Source organism: Nicotiana tomentosiformis, chromosome 8 (genome assembly GCF_000390325.3).
Source record: "Nicotiana tomentosiformis chromosome 8, ASM39032v3, whole genome shotgun sequence".
Classification (NCBI taxonomy): Eukaryota; Viridiplantae; Streptophyta; class Magnoliopsida; order Solanales; family Solanaceae; genus Nicotiana; species Nicotiana tomentosiformis.
Window position 1 is genome coordinate 103,750,373 of NC_090819.1, and position 21,099 is coordinate 103,771,471.

General features: G+C 41.9%; 1 protein-coding gene across 1 annotated transcript; it reads left to right on the forward strand.

The window, feature by feature from the left end:
• The first annotated feature begins 141 nt into the window (after positions 1 to 141).
• On the forward strand, positions 142 to 906 carry LOC138897934 (uncharacterized). The gene is made up of 2 exons (XM_070183958.1): positions 142 to 687; positions 730 to 906. The coding sequence occupies exons 1-2, from the start codon at positions 142 to 144 to the stop codon at positions 904 to 906; spliced, it is 723 nt and encodes a 240-aa protein (XP_070040059.1).
• Positions 907 to 21,099: the final 20,193 nt, after the last annotated feature.

A 21,099-nucleotide genomic window follows, 5' to 3' on the forward strand; every position in this document is an offset into this window, starting at 1 on the left:
AATCATTATAGGCCCCAAGGAAATTTTAATAAACCCTAGAAGCCACCCCAGCAAATAGAAGATAGTACGAATGACTTGTTGAACAAGTTGTTGCTTGAGAATCAACAACTCAAGACTGATTTCAGAAATCTTGAGAGACAAATGGGGCAGCTAGCGTCAAATCAAAATACTAGGCATGTAGCCACTCTTCCCAGTGATACAGAGAAGAACCCTCAAGTTAATGCAGTTACACTTAGACACGGGAGGGAATTAGAAGAAGTGCCAAAGAAGAGAAAGTACAAGCCTATACCTAATGGGGGGTTGTTTCCTAAGGCAACACATGAGTCAAAGAAAGATGACACAAGTTCAGAGCCAGTGAATGCTACAAGGCCGCCACCACCATTCCCCCAACGATTGCAGAAGAAGAATGATGATTGCATGTTCAACAAATTTCTCTCTATGTTGAGTCAGGTTCAATTGAATATTCCGTTGGTGGATGTACTTCGCGAAATTCCAAAGCATGCTAAGTACATCAAAGATATAGTATCTCACAAGAGGAGATTGACTGAATTCATAGTCTCACTTACTGAGGAGTGCACTTCAAGAGTCCAAAACAAGCTTCCTCAAAAGCTTAAGGATCCTATCAGTTTCACCATCCATGTGCGGATTGGTAATATCGATGTGGGTCGTGCTCTTTGTGATTTAGGGGTGAGCATAAATCTGATACCCTTGTCCTTGTTCAAACAATAGGGTCTGGGAGCTCCAAGACCAACCATTGTGATGTTGCAACTAGCCGATAGGTCCATAGCCTACCTTGAAGGAGTGGTTGAAGATGTGCTGCTGCAAATTGCAAAATTCATCTTCCCCGTGGACTTCATTATCCTAGATTATGAGGCTGATGAACAAGTTCCAATCATATTGGGATGACCTCTCTTGGCTACAGGTGATGCAATTATTAAAGTGAGAGAGGGAAAAATGATTATGAGGGTGGATAACGAGGAAGCAGTTTTTAATGTCTACAAGGCAATCCAACTTCCCCGCCATTATGAGGAGCTCTCTATGATATCTGTTGTGGAGGTGGATGAGTAACTTATTGACACGAGTGTATATCTAGATGATTCTCTAGAGAAAGTACTCATGTTGTTTGATAGCTTGGAGATTGATGATGAGGTTGAGGAGATTATGCGTATCCTAGATGCATCATGTGCTTACATGCAGAGATTAAACCCTTTTGAGCCCCTAAATAGGCCAAGTGGGCCTCCTCCAAAGCCATCGATTGAAGAAGCTCCAAAACTGGAACTTAAAACCTTGCCCCCTCATCTTCAATATGCTTATTTGGGTGGTTCTGACACTTTACCTGTTATTGTTTCTTCTGACTTATCTAAATTGCAGGAAGAAATGTAGTTGAGAGTGCTACGTGAGCACAAGCGAGCAATTGGGTGGACGATGTCTGACATTAGAGACATTAGTCCAGCTTTCTGCATGCATAAAATCCTCATGGAGGAAGGGCACAAGCCAAGTGTAGAGCAATAACGCCGCCTAAATACAATCATGAAATAGGTGGTAAGAAAATAAATGATTAAGTGGCTTGACGCGGGTATTGTATTTCCAATCTCTGATAGCAAATGAGTAAGCCTCGTCCAATGTGTGCCTAAGAAAGGGGGATGACTATAGTGGTTAATGCAAATAATGACCCGATTCCCACAAGAATTGTCACTGGGTGGAGAATTTGCATAGATTATAGAAAATTAAAAAATGCCACTCGTAAGGACCACTTTCCCCTCCCCTTTATTGATCAAATACTTGATAGATTAGCTGGACAGGAATACTACTGTTTCCTAGATGGCTATTCGGGGTATAATCATATTGTTATAGCCCCATAGGACCAAGAGAAAACTACATTTACGTGTCCCTATTGCACGTATGCGTTTAAGAGAATGCCATTTGGTCTCTGTAATGCACCTGCGACTTTTCAAATGTGTATGATAGCTATTTTTACTTACATGGTTGAAAGATTTGTAGAAGTGTTCATGGATGATTTTTCTGTGTTTAGGTGTTCTTTTGATAATTGTTTAATGAACCTTGATAAAGTGCTTGCTAGGTGTGAAGAGACAAACTTGGTGCTAAACTGGGAAAAACTCCTTTGTGCAGGCTTCTTGAGCCATGCAGCTTTTTATCGTCGTTTAATTAAAGATTTTTCAAAAATTTCTTCTCCTTTGTGCAGGCGTCTTGAGAAAGATATCTCGTTCAAGTTTGATGATGCCTATCTGAAAGCGTTTGAGGAGCTGAAGAGAAGATTGGTGACTGCACCAACTATCATTGCCCCAGATTGGGCGCAGCTATTTGAGTTGATGTGCGATGCAAGTGACATAGCAATCGGAGTTGTTCTGGGGCAAAGGGGAGATAAAAAGTTTTCACTCCATTTATTACATGAGCAAAACTCTGAATCCAGCCCAGATGAACTATATTGTTACTGAAAAAGAGTTGCTTGTAGTGGTGTGGGTGTTTGACAATTTTAGATCTTATGTAGTGGGAACCAAAGTCATCGTCTACACAAATCACTCAACTATAAGGTACTTGTTTGAAAAGAGATACGCCAAGCCAAGGCTAATTCGATGGGTCCTCCTCTTGCAAGAATTTGACTTGGAGATTGATCTAGCCCAAGTCACACCTCAAGTTGGGGTTGTGAAGCGCTCGATTGCAATAATAATACCCAACTAGGAGTCGGGATCGAATCCACAGGGAACGTAGAAGGGATTAGTGGTATGTATTTGGTCTAAGCATGTAAATTGTCTAAGTTGCACTTCCACAAATTTTGTTTTGATTTTACTTCTAAAATTATACTAAGGATTGCAATTGAAAAATATGAAACTAGAGAAGAATGTTTTTGTTTTTGTTTTTCAAATATGTAAAAGGTCTAGGGCTGTGACTTCCAGGTGTTTGCCTAACGGGTTGTGGGCTTTAGGGCGAGTTTCGTTGGTCGGGATGTATTATAGCAATCAACACTCAAATACCCACTGAATACCTCTCGGTAATAGAGTGGTTTTGCCCAATTTGCCTTTCTCAAGTCCAAATGGGTATTGAACTAAATAGTTGACAAATTGCTCAAGTTGGGTTTTACTATCTCTAGTTTCAACCCTTTAATTGGGACTATCAATCTCTTAATTTCATCCCAAACTCTTGTTAGCTACGTTTTCCTAGACTAAGTCTCTCTTTCTCAAGTAGAGACCAAGTCAAATAGGCTTGAACCAACGTTTGCAACCATTAATTCTACAATTATAGCAAGAACTAGGCTAAATAATACACACCCAACCATAAACAAACCCTAAATCAAACACTCATTAGGTTCCCACACAAGGGTTGGGTCACAACCCTAGCTAGAAATTTAGCTACTCATAGTAGGTAATAAAGAAAATAAAGAAGAAAAGATGATAAAACTCATATTGAATGATTAATAGATGAAAATTCAGTGTAAAATCCACAATAAAAACTAAGTTGCCTAAAAGAGTAAAGAAAAACGGCTACAGAATTTCTGGTATTCAAAACTTCACCTAATTTCGTGAAAGTAGTAAATTTATACAAAGCTAGAATTTTCAGACAAAATTGCCCTTTCGGAGGTTCTGCGGCCGCACAATTCTGTGTGCGCTCCGTACTTTTGTTCAGCTCTTGATAGGAGTGGATTTTGCGGCCGCACAATTCTGGATTGCGGCCGCATCTCTTGAGTTCTGCGGTTCGCATAATTCTGGGTGCAGTCGCACAATTATAGTGTGGTCCGCAGTTCATGTTGGGCTTGAATTTAAAACTATCTAAACTTTGACTTCTGTGGCCACACAATTATTATGCGGTCCGCAATTTACACTGAAGCTCTATTGATTCTTCTCCATATTCTGCGGTTCGCACTTGAGCCAGTGTGCTTGATTTTTGTCCTTGTTCAAAAGTATTCCTTCTTGAGTTGGATTTCATCGTAATGGCTCATTTTCCAATACTCCTGCAAGTAAGCATATTTTATCAGTTTTCGGGAATACCTTTAACAATTTTGAACTAAAACGAAAGTCAAAAGGCACAAATAAGTAGTCAAAATCCCCACTTATCAACTCCCCCAAACTTAAACTTTTGCTTGTCCTCAAGCAAATAAGGTAATTCCTACCTCCACGAAATAAGAGCTATTCCAGCTAATCTACGGTGAACCAAATACACATCAATTGGGACCAACAATTACCCACACACTCATGAATTATCAACAAGGCAATGGTTTGAAGTTTTAAGCACAAATAGTTCTAATGTGACACTTGAGCATCAAGAGTTGACTTTACTCATCAAGGAAGTTCGCTCTTTCATGTAGGTCACTGTGGATCCCAAACTCCACCTCCTCTACTCTCCGTTAACTTATTTCACTTAAGAATGTAGCACTCAATTCAAGGATTTGTGAAAAGATTGCTCATCTTTCTCAAAAGAATGTCACAAGTACGGCTCTAAGTACCATACGCTTGCCTCTCATGTAAATCACCACTAATGTAAGTTCACTCGGCTTGAAATCACGTAGGGATTTTTCGGGATGTAATGAAGACTTTTGGACTAAGGTAGGAAATGTTGGAATAGAACGGGTTCATCTTTCCTTAAGCACTCCATTTTCTCTTTTTGGCTCATGCTTTGCCGACTTTTTGAGGCATTTTCTTTTTCTTTAGGGGAACTAGAGAGACTTGACATCACTCTTTCTTGGTCATGATATTCATTTTATCCTTCTTTATTTTCTCCCTGCTTTGCATTTTTGCTTTTCTTTGAATCTCTTCAACTCCTCAATTTATTAACTTTTTTTTTTGCATTTTTCTTTTGTTCTTTCTTTCTTTTTTATTTGCCTTTCCTTTTTTCATTTCTTTTCTCTTTTTGTACGTTGATACCACTTTCAAACTCCTCGTCTCTCCCCCGAACTTATGTTTTAGCCAATTGCTTCTCATGAGTGTTAAAGAAAGCTCGGGTTCCAAGAGAGAGTCACTACAAAACTGGTAAAGGCTTGTAACATGGTTATCAAAAGAGAAAGGTTTTAGGCTCAAAAGGGTTGACTAGGGATAACATCATTGGTGGGCAATGGAAAATTTCAAAACGGGTCAAAGAGAGCCTACAATCACTTCTCAAGCCAAGCAAAACTTAAAATTTCGCCTAGAAACACATTCGAGGCAAGTTCTAGACCATTTGCACGGGTACTTGGACTTGCAACAAAACATCTCACATCTCACATAACTGGATTATTCAAGAGGATAGAGTCGAGGGCCCACAACAACCATATTTGAGATTGAAAATCACTAATGGTTCAACTAAACCACTCGATGATTGCTTAAGTCAACACAAGAGTCAAAAGGTCACTAACTAGAGCTATATCTTTGCAAGAACTTGTTTTTAATCATAAGCATGTAGTTAAGTGTGTTGGTACCAAGTGAAGCATGCTTGACTCTTCTAGTTCGACTCAATTAGGTCCTCTTATTCATTATTACTACTGTTCTTTCCTAAACATCAAAAACGGACTCAATCTCGTAAGAAGGTTGTCATGCCATCCATCATTGGGAAGAGTCACCCGGTTCAGACAAAAACCACCTTTGGAAAGAACCGTGGCATTAAGAAAACCAAAGGCTTATTGATCACTAAAACATAAAAAGAATCTACTAAATCAAAAAGAAGCTATTAAAGTAAATAAAAAGCTAGACTATTAAGAAAACAGAATAAAGAAGTTATGAAATAAACTATTGAAAGCAAAATTGAATATACAAACCGAAAAAGGGCAAGAGAATATATACATCAATAGAGAGAGAAGAATATATACATAATGAAAATAAAAATAAAAAGAGAGTATTATAGTTATTACACGACAATGTCAAATGTCATATCAAATCAGAATAGACCACCCCCCGAATAAGAATAAGCATTATCCTCAATGCTTAACAAAAATTAAAATAAGGAGGGGAAAGAGTAGAGAGGACTCCCTATGTGGTCTCGGTATCCATAGCAGCATCACCTCCCTCAGGCTCCTCCAATTGGATCTCATCATCCTCTGCTCGGGGAGTAGCTGGGTTGGTGAACATCTGTAGCACTGCCTCAGCAGTGTGGGTAGCGCGGTCTAGCTCCCCAGACTGGTCAGCTGGTGCCACTAATGTTATTGAGTCTGCTGCTACTGATGGATCTGTCTCCATCAGTAAGTCAAATGGAAGATCCCCAACGGCTGTTATCTTGGTCACTTCTCGTCTCAATTTGTCAACTGATTTTCTCGAAGCCTGAGATTTCTTCATCTTCTTCACCTGCTTCCCAAGATCCTCAATTTCTCCCCCATGTGCCACCAAGGTGCCCATGATGGTCTTTTGATTCTCCAATATTTTCTTCAAAGTTTCCTCCACTGACGGAGGAATCTGGGGTGCTGAGGTAGAGGTCTAAGTTGTAACAGCACTAGATAGGTCAGACAGCTTTGCAGTAGCTGTCCGCATCTAGTTGTTGAGACTCGCCAGTGTCTGGGAGACTCGCAGTGCAGAGAGTGGATAAGTAGAGGAGAAAGGCACTAATACTGATGCTGATGGCCCTGAAGATGGAGGTGGTGGTATGGCAGTAGTCTCAGTGGAAGGCCCGGCTGCTGTGGAAGGCATGGAAGCTGTAGAAGGCATAGCAGAAGAATCTGTAACTACCATCGATGGCTCATAAGACTGGCCTACGGTAGTAGTCGACTTACCCTTATTTTTCGGGTTCCTTGGGTCCTTCAGAGAGTACCAGGAGAAGGGATGCTTAGCCTTTACCTTTGTATCAAAGCTCTTGGGCTCCAACCCGCATCCGTGAGATACTCCGTGATAGTATTGGGATACGGATAGGAACTTTCACCCTGCCTGACAACCAGAGACATGTTGGCCGACATGATGTCACCCACATTAGTTGGGTACCCGGCCATGATAGATGCGATTAAGACTGCCCGGGGGATTAGAAGATCGTTTTCATTCTGGCTTGGGTCTATGCGACTGCATACAAATATTTGCCACCCTTTTGCTTCAAGGTTGAGGGTGTTCTGCAGAATAGGAACCCCTATTGTGATCCATGGTGGTGGTGGTCCTGGAGCTGCTAGTATCTCAGCTAGCCAAGGGCGAGCTGCATCAGCCAATGTGAACTTCTCTAAATACTGCATCGTCTCCATATCCTCGAGCCATATAAGTGTTCAGGGTGGTCTGATCAAATCGTACTTTTAAGTTCTGCACCTTAGTCCCTTTTTTATGTGCACCACATTGGCGTAGAAATCCCGGATTAAGTGCTCCTTGTCATCCAATATGCTTTTTGTGAACCATTTCCACCCTTTTCTTTCCCGAAATTGTCTTAACACATTCGGGTTGTATCTATCCAGATCTTTCAACACAAATTGCCGCTCAAGAGTGAGAGATCTATGCGGACACCACTCTTGGAACCTGTTGAATGTACTCAGGCTCACAAACCTATCTTCCCAAACTTCCTTCTTCTTTGACCTCTCTAGGCCTGCAACTCTAGTATAATACCCCCCCCCCCCGACCGTCATCTGGAATATCATCATCATCATCAACTGTGACTGGTGCAGCAGGGGCATGAATAGATGAGGGCTCTGTAGCCTGACTGTTCCCTTCTGGTCCCTCAGAAGTACTCTCAGAAGAGGTAGGCTCATCTCTCAGTCGGAATCTCTCCTGGGGCAGCTGTGGCTGTGATAGCATAGCAGGCTGCCTTTGCACTGAGTCGCCCTCTGATGCTTCCTTATACGGGGCATATGAACTTGATTCGGAGTGCTCCGACTGTCTACCTCGACCTAAGGTTGCCTTCTTACTAATCACTTTTTGCACAGTGAGTGGTAGGGTACCCCTGCCTCGGCCTCGGGAGGGTTCACCCTCCCTTTGGAAGTATCACCATGTCCTCTTGATCTAACCATTTTCTGCAATACATAGCAACATGAGTCAGTTAAAGTTCAAACACAGACTATAAAACAGTTGCACATAAAACAGTGGGCAGGAGGGGGAAGTGCGGTCCGCACAATTCTGAGTGCGGCCGTAGAATGGCTTGTGCGGACCGCACAATTTTGGAAGTGCGGCCGCACAATTGTAGTGCGGTCCGCACAATTCTGAGTGCGGCCGCACAATTCAAGGCCCAGAAATAGCAATTCTCTGAAGTTTTGATTTGTGGCCGCACACATTTTTCTGCGGCCGCAGTTCAGTTTCTTCAGACTGCACAATTTGGAGTGCGGCCACAGTTCAGTTTCTGCGGACCGCAAAATTTTGAGTGCGATCTGCACAATCAATGCACAAACTTTGCCCTCGCCTAAGGATCTGCGGACTGCACAATTTCTTGTGCGGCCTCACATTTCAAAATTAGATGGCACTGAACTTAGGTTTTGCACAATTTAGACATGGTATTGGCAAATTAAACATGATGCACAGTTTACCCATCTCCCAATTAGCAACTAGGAAGTTACCCACATAATTTTAGGCACACATGATGATGAATTTGAAATTAGGCCTAATAATAACTATACTAAATATGAACAAAACTAAGAAAATTGAAACATTTGAAGATGAATTGAATCTACCAATGATGTAGCGATGCAAGGAAGGATCAAGGAAGATGAAATGAGTGTGAGATGCTTGAATCAATTTAAGTGCATTGTGCTGGCTTTTGTGTTAAGTGTTTAGAGTGTGTAGAGTTTGACCAGTGTGAGGGGGCTGCTATTTATATTTTGACCGACTATGGGAAAAATGCTAAGCTGAGTGCGGCCGCACAACTTTGTGTGCGGTCCGCACTCCTTACTTGTTACCAATTACCCTTTTAGATGATCTGCAGTCTGCATATTTCTGAGTGCGGACCGCATATTTCCTTGTGCAGCCGCAGATCGGCCATTTCTCTAACATGCAAACTTCAGAGAGTTTGCAATTTCTGATCTCCAATTATGTGGTCACACGATGAATTGTGTGGCCGCAGACTCCTTTCTGTTGTGGCCATCAAGATTGTGCGGTACGCATAATAAATGTGCGGTCTGCAATTTTTTCCACACTTAGCATTTTTTCTGAGCACAGTTCCTGTAAAGCACATACATTCCTGCAACATACTTCAAAACCAGTTAGCATAAAACAAGACCTATCTAAAAAAATAAAAATAAAAAAGAAGAAAAATAAAAAGAAACATGGGTTGCCTCCCAAGAAGTGTCTGATTTAACGTTGAGGCACGACGCAGATTACCATTAATCACTTGAAATGAACCACAAAATTTCAAAGAATGGTATTGAGGTCGACGTGGCCATCATCAACTTTTCCCAAATAATGCTTCACCCGGTGACCATTGACTCTACACACTTCATCACTTTTATTCTTCAAGTCTAATGCACCAAAGGGTGTCACACTCACAACCTCAAATGGGCCACTCCATTTAGACTTCAACTTTCCCGGAAACATCTGTAACCGAGAATTGAACAATAAGACAAGGTCACCTTCTTTGAACTCCTTGTTTCGAATGTACTTGTCATGGAGGTACTTCATCTTCTCCTTATATAAGGAAGAAATTGTATATGCATGGTACCGAAATTCATCAAGCTCATTCAATTGTGCCACCCTTAAGTTGGCGGCGACATCCCACTCAAGATTTAGCTTCTTCAATGCCCACATAGCCTTGTGCTCAAGTTCCACCGGAAGGTGACAAGCTTTCACGAACACCAACCGGTATGGAGACATCCCAATCGGTGTTTTGTAAGATGTCCTATAGGCCCATAGAGCATCATCAAGTTTCTTCGACCAATCCGTCCTGTTGGCATTCACTGTCTTTGACAAAATACTCTTGATCTCTCGGTTGGAAACTTCTACTTGTCCGCTTGCTTGAGGGTGATATGGGGTCATGACTTTGTGAGTGACACTATAGTTGGTGAGTAAGGTATCAAAAGCTTTGTTGCAAAAGTGCGATCCCCCATCACTTATAATGGCCCTTGGAGTACCAAACCTTGTGAAGATGTTTTTTTCAAAAATGCCACTACATTTCTAGCTTCGTTGTTGGGTAGAGCAACGGCCTCAACCCATTTTGACACATATTCCACAGCTACCAAAATGTAGGTGTTCCCACAAGAGCTTACGAACGGTCCCATGAAATCAATGCCCCGCACATCAAAAATGTCAATTTCCAAGATGGTGGTGAGGGGCATCTCATTTTTCTTAGAAATCCCACCGGCCCTTTGACATTTATCACAATGCTTGACTAGATCACTTGCGTCTTTGTAGAGAGTAGGCCAATAGAATGCACAAGTCAACACTTTCGTCATTGTTCTCGCTCTACCATGGTGACCACCATATGGTGAAGAGTACCAAGCACCAAGAATTTCCACTTGTTCCTCCTTTGGCACACATTTTCGAATCACTCCATTGGTACAAATCCAGAAGAGGTACGGTTCATCCCAATAGTAGTCAAGGTAATCCCGTTTGAGTTTCTTCTTTTGGTTTGAAGAGAACTCATATGGTACAATACCACTCACAAGATAATTTGCTAAGTCAGCAAACCAAGGCATCTTGGTCATTGAAATGGCTAGAAGTTGCTCATCTTGGTCATTGAAATGGCCTCCCCTCCTCCTCCAAGCGAGACAAGTGGTCCGCCACTTGGTTTTCACTGCCTTTGCGATCTTGGATTTCTAGATCAAACTCTTGCAATAAAATCACCCATCTCATTAACCGTGCCTTTGAATTTTTCTTGCTCATTAGGTACCGAAGTGTCGCATGATCCATGTGGACAATCACCTTTGTACCCATCAAGTACGGGCGGAACTTATCCATAGCAAAAACAATAGCAAGGAGCTCTTTTTCGGTCACCGTGTAATTGACCTGGGCATCGTTCATGGTCTTACTAGCATAGTAGACCGGATGGAAGATTTTGTTGATACGTTTCCCCAAAACTACTCCGACCGCCACATCACTTGCGTCACACATGAGCTCAAAAGGCAAGCTCCAGTCTGGTGCAGTGATAATAGGAGTAGTTGTCAACTTGGACTTGAGCAATTCAAATGCCTTTATGTAATCCTCGTTGAAATAGAATTTGGCTTCTTTCTCCAATAGCTTACACAAGGGGTTCACCACTTTGGAAAAATCCTTGATGAAACAGCGATAGAACCCTACATGAACCAAGAAACTCCTCACTCCCTTCAAGAATGTTGGGGGTGGAAGTTTAGAAATCACCTCTATTTTGGCCTTGTCGACCTCAATACCATTCTTTGAAATTTTGTGGCCAAGGACAATGCCTTCCTCGACCATGAAGTGAAATTTCTCCCAATTGAGTACCAAGTTCGTCTCTTCACATCTTGCCAAGACCTTATCCAAATTTTTCAAGCAATCATCAAAAGAATTCCCGAACACTGAAAAGTCATCCATGAAGACCTCAAGGGAATCCTCCACTGTGTCCGTGAAGATAGCCACCATACACCATTGAAAAGTCGTTGGTGCATTGCATAAACCAAATGGCATCCGCGAGAATGCCAAAGTACCATAGGGACATGTGAAAGTAGTCTTATCTTGATCCTCCGGAGAAATAAGAATTTGATTGTAGCCGGAATACCCATCAAGGAAACAATAGAAAGCACGGCCCGCCAACCTATCAAGCATTTGATCGAGGAAAGGAAGTGGAAAATGATCATTCTTTGTGACTTTGTTGAGCTTGCGATAGTCCATACACACTCTCCACCCGCTCACTGTTCTTGTAGGAATCAACTCGTTCTTGTCATTGGTGACCACCGTCATGCCCCTTTTTTTGGTATACATTGCACCGGAGAGGTCCATGAACTATCGGAAATGGGGTAAACAACCCCGGCATCCAACCACTTTATGATCTCCTTTTTGACCACCTCTTGCATTACTTGATTTAGTCTTCTTTGATGTTCAACGGAGGGTTTGGCATCCTCCTCCAAATTAATCTTGTGCATGCAAAAGGCGGGCCTTATACCCTAAATATACGCCAATGCCCAACCAATAGCTTTCTTCCTCTTTTGTAGCACCGCCAATGTGGAGTCTACCTGCACATTAGTCAAACAAGAGGAAAGAATAATATGGAGGCAATGGCTTTAACTCCAAAGTGGGAGGCTCCTCGATTGACGGCTTTGTTGGAGGAGTCTTCCAATTTTCAAGATCCAAGGACAATTTGCGGGGTTCATAAGTGTAAGACCCCATTCCTTGCAATGCATTCACACATTCTACATAGCCATCCTTCTCATTATCATCAAGGTTGAGCAAAACGGCCTCCAAAGTATCATCCACATTTATCATGGTACTAGTATCATCAATAACCACATCGGTCACCAAATCCACAAACGAACAAACTTCATTGCTACTCGGTTACCTCATAGATTTACACACATGGAAAACCACATTTTCATCACCCACTCGGAAAGTGAGCTCACCGGCTTCCACATCAACAAGAGCCTTCCCCTTAACAATGAAAGGTCTCCCTAGAATAATAGGCACCTCATAGGGTACTTCATAGTCAAGAATCACAAAGTCCGCCAGGAGGATGAATTTATCAACATGAACCAACACATCATCAATAATACCCAATGGTCTCTTCATAGTATGATCCGGCATTTATAACCTGATAGATGTGGGTCTTGGTTGCCCAATTCCCAAAGTTTTGAAAACCGAATAGGGCATCAAATTGATACTTGCCCCAAAATCACAAAGATTTTTTGCAAAGTCGGCACTTCTAATAATACAAGGGATTGTGAAAACTCCGGGATCTTCCAATTTAGGAGACATTGAGTGCACAATTGCACTCACTTGATGTGTCATCTTTGTAGTCTCACAATTCATCGACCTCTTCTTTGTCACTGAATCCTTCATGAACTTTTTGAATTGGTTCTCGCCATTTTTCTTGGCAAGCCTTTGAGGGTATGGAGGAGGAGGCCTTGGCATTGGTGTCTTAGCCTTTGGCACTACCGGTTCTGGTGTGTCTACAATGTGCTCCCTAGACGGGTTCACTTCCTCTTGAGTCTCCTCCACATTGTCATCAATATCCATTCTTACTTCATCATTGGCTTGCACCAAATTGTTTGGAATCTCATCTTCTTGAATCACTAGTTCATCATCCATAATTTTTCTTTGACTTGAGGTAGTTGCATCCCCACCTTTTCCACTCCTTGTAGTCATGGCCATGGCATGTCCTGTGTTGTTCCCACCCTTTGGGTTCACCACCGTCACTTGGTAGTGCCCTCTTAGGACGAGTGTTCAAAGCTTGCAAGATTTGCCCCAATTGGACTTCTAAATTACAAATTGAAGTGTTGTGAGAGGCTAGTTGAGCATCGGAGTCTGCATTCTTCTCCATCATTTGTTTAAACATGTTCTCAATTCGCCCCATCTCATTGTTGGAAGAGCTAGGACCATAGGAAGGATAAGGAGGCGGGTTGCTTGGTTGTTGATACATTGGGGGCCTTTGAAAGCCCGACTCCCGATTCCCTTGATTATTGTTCCATCCCCCTTGGTTGTTGCCTCCCCATTATCCTTGACTATTACCACCCCAATTGCTTTGGCTGTTTTAACCATTCTAATTTCCTTGATTGTTTTGATTGTTACAATTACCTTGGTTGTTTTGATTGTTCCAATTCCCTTGATTACCTTGAGATCGCCATTGTTGTTGATTTGGGCCTTGAGAGTTGTTTCTTTGCCCTTGGAAGTTGTTCACATATTGTACTTCCTCCTCTTGTTCATTGTAAGATTCATCTTGGTCAAACCCATTATCTTCTTGCACATATTGTTTCGCACGGTTTTGCACTTGTTGACCCTTTTTCCTTCTCTTATTTACCATCATATTTACACCCTCCATTGCATTTACTTGCTTAGGACCTTGAACTTGTTGAAGTTGAGCTTTGGCTAATTGATTCATTGTAGTGGTCAACTCAGCAATTGCTTGCCCATGATCATGCAATTCTTTATGTAGGTGAATCACATTTGGATCACCTTGAGGAACATTTGCTCTACTTTGCCATGCCGATGAAGTATCCGCCATTTCATCTAAGATTTCACAAGCTTCAGCATATGGTGTTGTCATGAAATTTCCACCAGCAAGTTGGTTGACTACGCATTGATTGGTAGTATTGATCCCCCTATAAAATGTTTGTTGAATCATAGCCTCCGGCATATCATTGTTCGGGCACTCTTTCACCATAGTTTGGTACCTCTCCCATATCTCATGCAAAGGCTCATTGGGTTCTTGTTTGAATGCTAGAATCCCATCTCTAAGAGTATCCATATGCCCGGGAGAAAATAACTTGGCAATGAATTTCTCCGCCAATTCATCCCATGTATGGATGGAATGGTTTGGCAACATTTCTAACCAATCAAAGGCTTTCCCTCATAGTGAGAAAGGAAATAGCCTTAACCTTAAAGCATCCTCGGAGACGTTTGTCTGTTTACTCCCCCAGGAAGTGTCCACAAATCCTTTCAAGTGTTAAGAAAAGAAGTGACTAAGTGGCTTGACGCAGGTATTGTATTTCCAACTCTGATAGCAAATGTGTAAGCCCCGTCCAATGTGTGCCTAGGAAAGGGGGAATAACTGTAGTGGTTAATGAAAATAATGACCTGATTCTCAAAAGAACTGTCACTGGGTGGAGAATTTGCATAGATTATAGAAAATTAAACAATGCCACCCAAAAGAACCACTTTTCCCTCCCCTTTATTGATCAAATGCTTGATAGATTAGCTGGACAGGAATACTAATGTTTCCTAGATGGCTATTCGGGGTATAATCATATTTTTATAGCCCCAGATGACCAAGAAAAAACTATATTTACGTGTATGCATTTAAGAGAATGCCATTTGGTCTCTGTAATGCACCTGCGACTTTTCAAAGGTGTATGATGGCTATTTTTACTAACATGGTTGAAATATTTGTAGAAGTGTTCATGGATGATTTTTCTTTGTTTAGGTGATCTTTTGATAATTGTTTAATGAACCTTGATAAAGTGTTTGCTAGGTATGAAGATACAAACTTGGTGCTAAACTGGAAAAAGTGTCATTTCATTGTACGTGAAGTTATAGTCTTGGGGCATAAGGTGTCCAAAAATGGGTTGCAGTTAGACAAAGCAGAGGTTGAGGTGATTGAAAAACTGCCCCCACCGACATCCGTCAAGGGCATTCGCAGTTTCTTGGGCCATGCAGGTTTTTTCGTCGTTTCACTAAAGATTTTTCAAAAATTTCTTCTCCTCTGTGCAGGCTTCTTGAGAAATATATCCTGTTCAAGTTTGATGATGCATGTCTGAAATCATTTGTGGAGTTGAAGGAAAGATTGGTGACTGCACCAATTATCATTGCCCCGGATTGGGTGCAGCTATGTGATTTGATGTGCGATGCAAGTGACATAACAATCGGAGTTGTTCTGGGGCAAAGGAGATATAAAAGTTTTCACTCCATTTATTACATGAGCAAAACTCTGAATCCAGCCCAGATGAACTATAATGTTACTGAAAAAGAGTTGCTTGCAGTGGTATAGGCATTTGACAAGTTCAGATCTTATGTAGTGGGAACCAAAGTCATCATCTACACAGATCACTCAGCTATAAGGTACTTGTTTGAAAAGAGATACGCTAATCCAAGGCTATTTCGATGGGTCCTCCTCTTGCAAGAATTTGACTTGGAGATTGATCTAGCCCAAGTCACACCTCAAGTTGGGGTTGTGAAGCGGTCGATTGTAATAATAATACCCAACTAGGAGTCGGGATCGAATCCACAGGAAGCGTAGATGGGATTAGTGGTATGTATTTGGTCTAAGCACGTAAATTGTCTAAGTTGCACTTCCACAAATATTTTTTTGATTTTACTTCTAAAATTAAACTAAGGATTGCAATTGAAAAATATGAAACTAGAGAAGAATGTTTTTATTGTTGTTTTTCAAATATGTAAAAGGTCTAGGGCTGTGACTTCCACCTAGGTGTTTGCCTAACGGGTTGTGGGCTTTAGGGCGAGTTTCGTTGGTCGGGATGTATTATATCAATCAACACTCAAATACCAACTGAATACCTCTCGGTAATAGAGTGGTTTTGCCCAATTTGGCTTTCTCAAGTCCAAATAGATATTGAACTAAACAGTTGACAAATTGCTCAAGTCGGATTTTACTATCTCTAGTTTCAACCCTTTAATTGGGACTATCAATCTCTTGATTTCATCCCAAACTCTTGTTAGCCAAGTTTTCCTAGACTAAGTTTCTCTTTCTCAAGTAGAGACCAAGTCAAATAGGCTTGAACCAATATTTGCAACCATTAATTCTACAATTATAGCAAGAACTGGGCTAAATAATACACACCCAACCATAAATAGGCCCTAAATCAAACACCCATTAAGTTTTCACACTAGAGTTGGTCACAACCCTAGCTAGAAATTTAGCTACTCATAGTGGGTAATGAAGAAAATAAAGAAGAAAAGATGATAAAACTCATATTGAATGATTAATAGATAAAAATCTAGTGTAAAATCCACAATATAAACTAAAGTTGCCTAAAAGAGTAAAGAAAAATGGCTACAGACTTTCTGGTATTCAAAACTTCACCTAATTTCGTGAAAGTAGTCTATTTATACAAAGCTGGAATTTTCGGATAAAATTGCCCTTTCAGAGGTTTTGCGGCCGCACAATTCTGTGTGCGCACCGTACTTTTCTTCAGCTCTTGACAGGAGTGTATTCTGCGGCCACACAATTCTGGATTGCGGCCGCATCTCTTGAGTTCTGCCGTTCGCATAATTCTGGGTGCGGCCGCAGATTTAATTTCTGCGGCCGCACAATTATAGTGCGGTCTGCAGCTCTTGTTGGGCTTGAATTTCAAACTCTCTGAACTTTGACTTCTGCGGTCCGTACTTTACACTGAAGCTCTATTGATTCTTCTTCATATTCTGCGGCTGCAGATAGAATTCTGCAGTCTGCACTTGAGCCTGTGTGCTTGATTTTTGTCCTTGTTCCAAAGCACTCCTTCTTGAGTTGGATTTTATAGTAATGGCTCATTCATCAGTTTTCAGTAATACCTTTAAATATTTTTGAACTAAAACGAAAGTCAAAAGGCGCAAATAAGTAGTTAAAATATCCACTTATCAGAGATCCGAGATCGAAAAGGAATAGAGAATCAAGTGGATGATCACTTGTCCAGATTAGAAAATCGGAACTATGTAGCTGGGGGGGTCGATCAAAGAAACATTTATGGATGAGCAGTTATTGGCAATCACCTCGAGTGAAGCCCCGTGATATGCAGATTATGTGAATTTTATTGCAAGTGGGGTGACACCACCATAATTGACACCCGATAATAGAAGAAGGTTTCTACATGATGTGAGGCTCTACATGTGGGATGAGTCATTCCTATATAAGCAGTGCATAGATTAGTTGGTACAAAGGTGTGTCCCTGAGGGGGAGATGAATGCAATATTGCATGACTGTCATGCTTCTCTATATGGAGGTCATCACGGTGGGGATAGAACCGCCCAAAAAGTGCTCCGGTCGGGTTTTTATTGGCCAAAATTGTTTAAGGATGCACACGCCTTTGTTAAAAAGTGTGACAGGTTCCAAAGAACCGGAACAATCACAAAGAAGCACGAGATGCCTTTGCAAAATATTCTGGCAGTAGAGCTCTTTGATGTTTGGGGGATTGATTTCATGGGACCGTTTCCATACTCTAATGGTCATAAGTACATCTTGTTGGAGGTCTACTATGTGTCTAAGTGGGTGGAGGCTATTGCTCTTCCTACTAATGACGCAAAGGTAGTGGTAAACTTTGTAAAGAAGCACATCTTCACACGCTTTGGGACTCCAAGGGTGCCGATAAGTGATAGAGGAACTCACTTCTGTAAAAAATTATTGAATAATGTTCTATCAAACTATGGAGTTAAGTACAAGGTTTCCACCGCCTATCACCCCAAATGAGTGGTCAAGTGGAAGTGTCAAACAGAGAGGTGAAGCAGATTCTAGAGAAAACAGTAAGTGGAAATAGGAAAGACTGGGCCGGAAAGCTTAACAACGCATTATGGGCATATCAAACTGCATACAAGACCCCCATAGGTACTTCTCCGTATAAGTTGGTTTATGGGAAGGCGTGCCACTTGCCTGTCGAGCTTGAACACAAAGCCTATTGGGCGATTAAAAAGCTAAATATTTATATGGACTTAGCCGGCGAGAAGAGGTTGTTACAATTTGTTGAGCTTGATGAGTTTCGGTTGCACGTGTATTAAATGCCAAATTGTATAAAGAGAAGACAATAGGTGGCATGATAAACACATCCAACATCATGAGTTTGAGCCAGGTCAAGAAGTTCTCTTGTTTAATTCGAGGTTGAAGTTTTTCCCCGAAAGCTTAAGTCTCGATGGGCAAGTCCTTTCATTGTGGTAAGTGTGAGGCCTCATGGAGCGGTGGAATTGTGTGATACGAGCTCAAGTGGTACCTTCTTGGTAAATGTGCAACGAGTAAAATATTATTGGAGTGCTGACATTGCACATCACAACACCTCGGTGGACTTGGCCGATGCTTGAAAAATGTGTTGAGTCATGCCGCGACGTTAAATCGGGCGCTTGTTGGGAGGCAACCCAATTTTTTAATGCTTTCGTAGCTTAGGTTTTTGTTTTCTTTTAGTCAGAGTAGACTAGTTTTTTTTTGTTTTGTTTTCTTTGTAGTTATAGAGATCATAGGCGGGAATGGTATGGGGTGTGTATAGTGTATGTATTGAATGCTCGGGTTGAGGGATGTTTATTAAAATAAATAGCGAATGAGTGCCCAGGTCAGCGCCTCACGTTGCCTGGGGCACAGTTTAGAGAATCATGCAGACCCCCAGCGCCAACCCCAGCATGGGGCGCTGGGCTGGGGGGTCAACAGGTAAGTATTTTTTTTAATTTTTTTATTTTCGTTTTTGTTATAAAAAAAAAACACCCCTAACCCATACAACCCGACCCAACTATCCATATTCACACACATACTAACCCATACCCAATTACCCAAACCCTTCCCTCAATTTAATTAAAATAACTCTAACCCAAAACCCCACCCTCTCTCTCACCGTAACTCTCACACACGATCCCCCCACTCTGTCTCTCTCCCCGTTGCTCTCTCTCCTTCTCTCTCAAATTCTCCAAATTTTTTTGTTCACTTTCATCTCAAGACTCAAAGGTATGTTCTTCTTGTTATCTCTTTTCTTATATTTTGAAGTTTCTTAGTGTAATTCTAGTCATCTTTCTCCAACAACCCCCAATCCCCTAGGTCTCTTTAACATATTTTGTTGTTATGGTGGGTGGCCCTAGTGTGCACGAAATTAGGTGCAAACATTGGTTGTGAAGTTGTATTGGAAGTAGTAAACTACAATTCCCTCTACTTCATTTAAATTTGGGAGGGCCACCTTGTTCCACCATTGTTGAAATAAGAGAAGCAAAATTGATGCCCACAAGGTGTTTGCTAAAATGCCTAAAAGAGTGAATTGAACACCGGTGAATTCTGAGTAGCCGAGTGTAGTTGTATATGATGTTGGGAGAAGTGTGGGATGTTTAGGGGTATTGTATCTTGTTGTAAACTCTTGTAAGTAGTAGTTAGTGTACTATACTAGTGTAGTAATGTTAGCATTGCATGCTTGCACTACGGTTACGTTATGGCCATGTTAGACTAATGGGGAAGTCTTGAGTACCTATCGCCTTGTGATGATACAGTGGTGCACGTTGAACCGCTATAATGAGTAGATTATACATAGCCTACGGTTTTAAGTGTGGGGTCATCTTTGCCTCTCACAATGACCTTGGGCGAATTTCTTGATTCATTCTCACCTTTGTGTTTGTCGTGTATAGGTTGCTATGGCTCGTGACAGTACCGCCAAAGGAAAAGGGGTGGGAAAGTCCTCCGCCACTACTCCCCCTCCCAAAAAGCGCAAGCAAGGTGAAGGTTCTTCCCGGCAAGCTAAGGGAAAGCAGGTTGGTATAGGGTCGACGAGGCCACCACGGCCTCGGGTGGATCTAGTTCGAGAAGATACCATCAAATGGCATGATAACTTTGTGCCATATGGGAAATATGTTTCCGAAATGGGGATTAATGTGAAGGCCCTAGAAAAGAACTTCCCAGATATACTTGCCCAGTTGGTAGAGATGAAGATGGAGAAGTTCATAGAATGTCCGGGCCCTACAAATATGAGCATGGTACGGGAGCTGTATGCCAACTAGAACATGGACTTGTTCCGATCATGTGTCCGAGGGAAGGATATACCACTGGACAGGAGATCCTTGTGTGCATTTTTAGGAGCTGATAACCCAAATCCACGGAGGCTCCAAAAGTTCGTCAAAAGCCTACGCTACCGGGCAATACGTCACACACTCTGTGGTGTTGATTATAATGCAAAGTGGATGCGGACTAAGGGAAATTCCCACCTTGCGATGCTCCATTTTGACTTCAGCAAGACGGCTAAGGTATGGCAAAACTTTGTGCAGGCTAGATTGATACCCGTTGAGCATAACAGTGAATGCACTCGAGCTCGAGTGTGTGTGATATACTTTCTGATGATCAGGCGACCCATAAATGTGGGTGAGCTCATGCTTGGGGAGATGGACCGCACCCGGTTTGGGGGAAGGATCAAAAAGTTCTTCTTTGGAAACCTCCTGACATAATACATGTTATCTCGTGGGGTACCTGAGTACCCTGGCTACGATGAGGTAGTGGAGGCACCCAAGGCATTTCTAGACATCACATCCTTGCTGGAGTCCACATCAAAACTAAGCCAGGTTGCAAGGAATGAGAGGGACAAAAATTTTAACAGGTATCCTTATAGTTCCCTCAATGTGATAATGAGCAGTCTAGGGGTGTCGGATGAGGAGCGCATGCATTTGCGAAATGATCTCTCCAGTTCTTCCAAGGAGATGTTGGGCATAGCACCGGGCTGTCCCATCCATCCGTCTGAGAATGAGAACACTCACAAAGGAAGCGGATGATAATAAAGTTACGGGGCCCATGGCTTTGGTGCCCTTAGGAGATGATGATGATGAGCCCAGAGTCGTGGCTGGTGGGCATCCTGAGAAGGTGGACTCCGACTAGCAGGGAGTTCTTTCTTTCCACCTTACTTTGTTTTGAATTTGTTATGCATCGGGGACTATGCACTATTTAAGTGTGGGGTGGGGGAATACTTCCTGA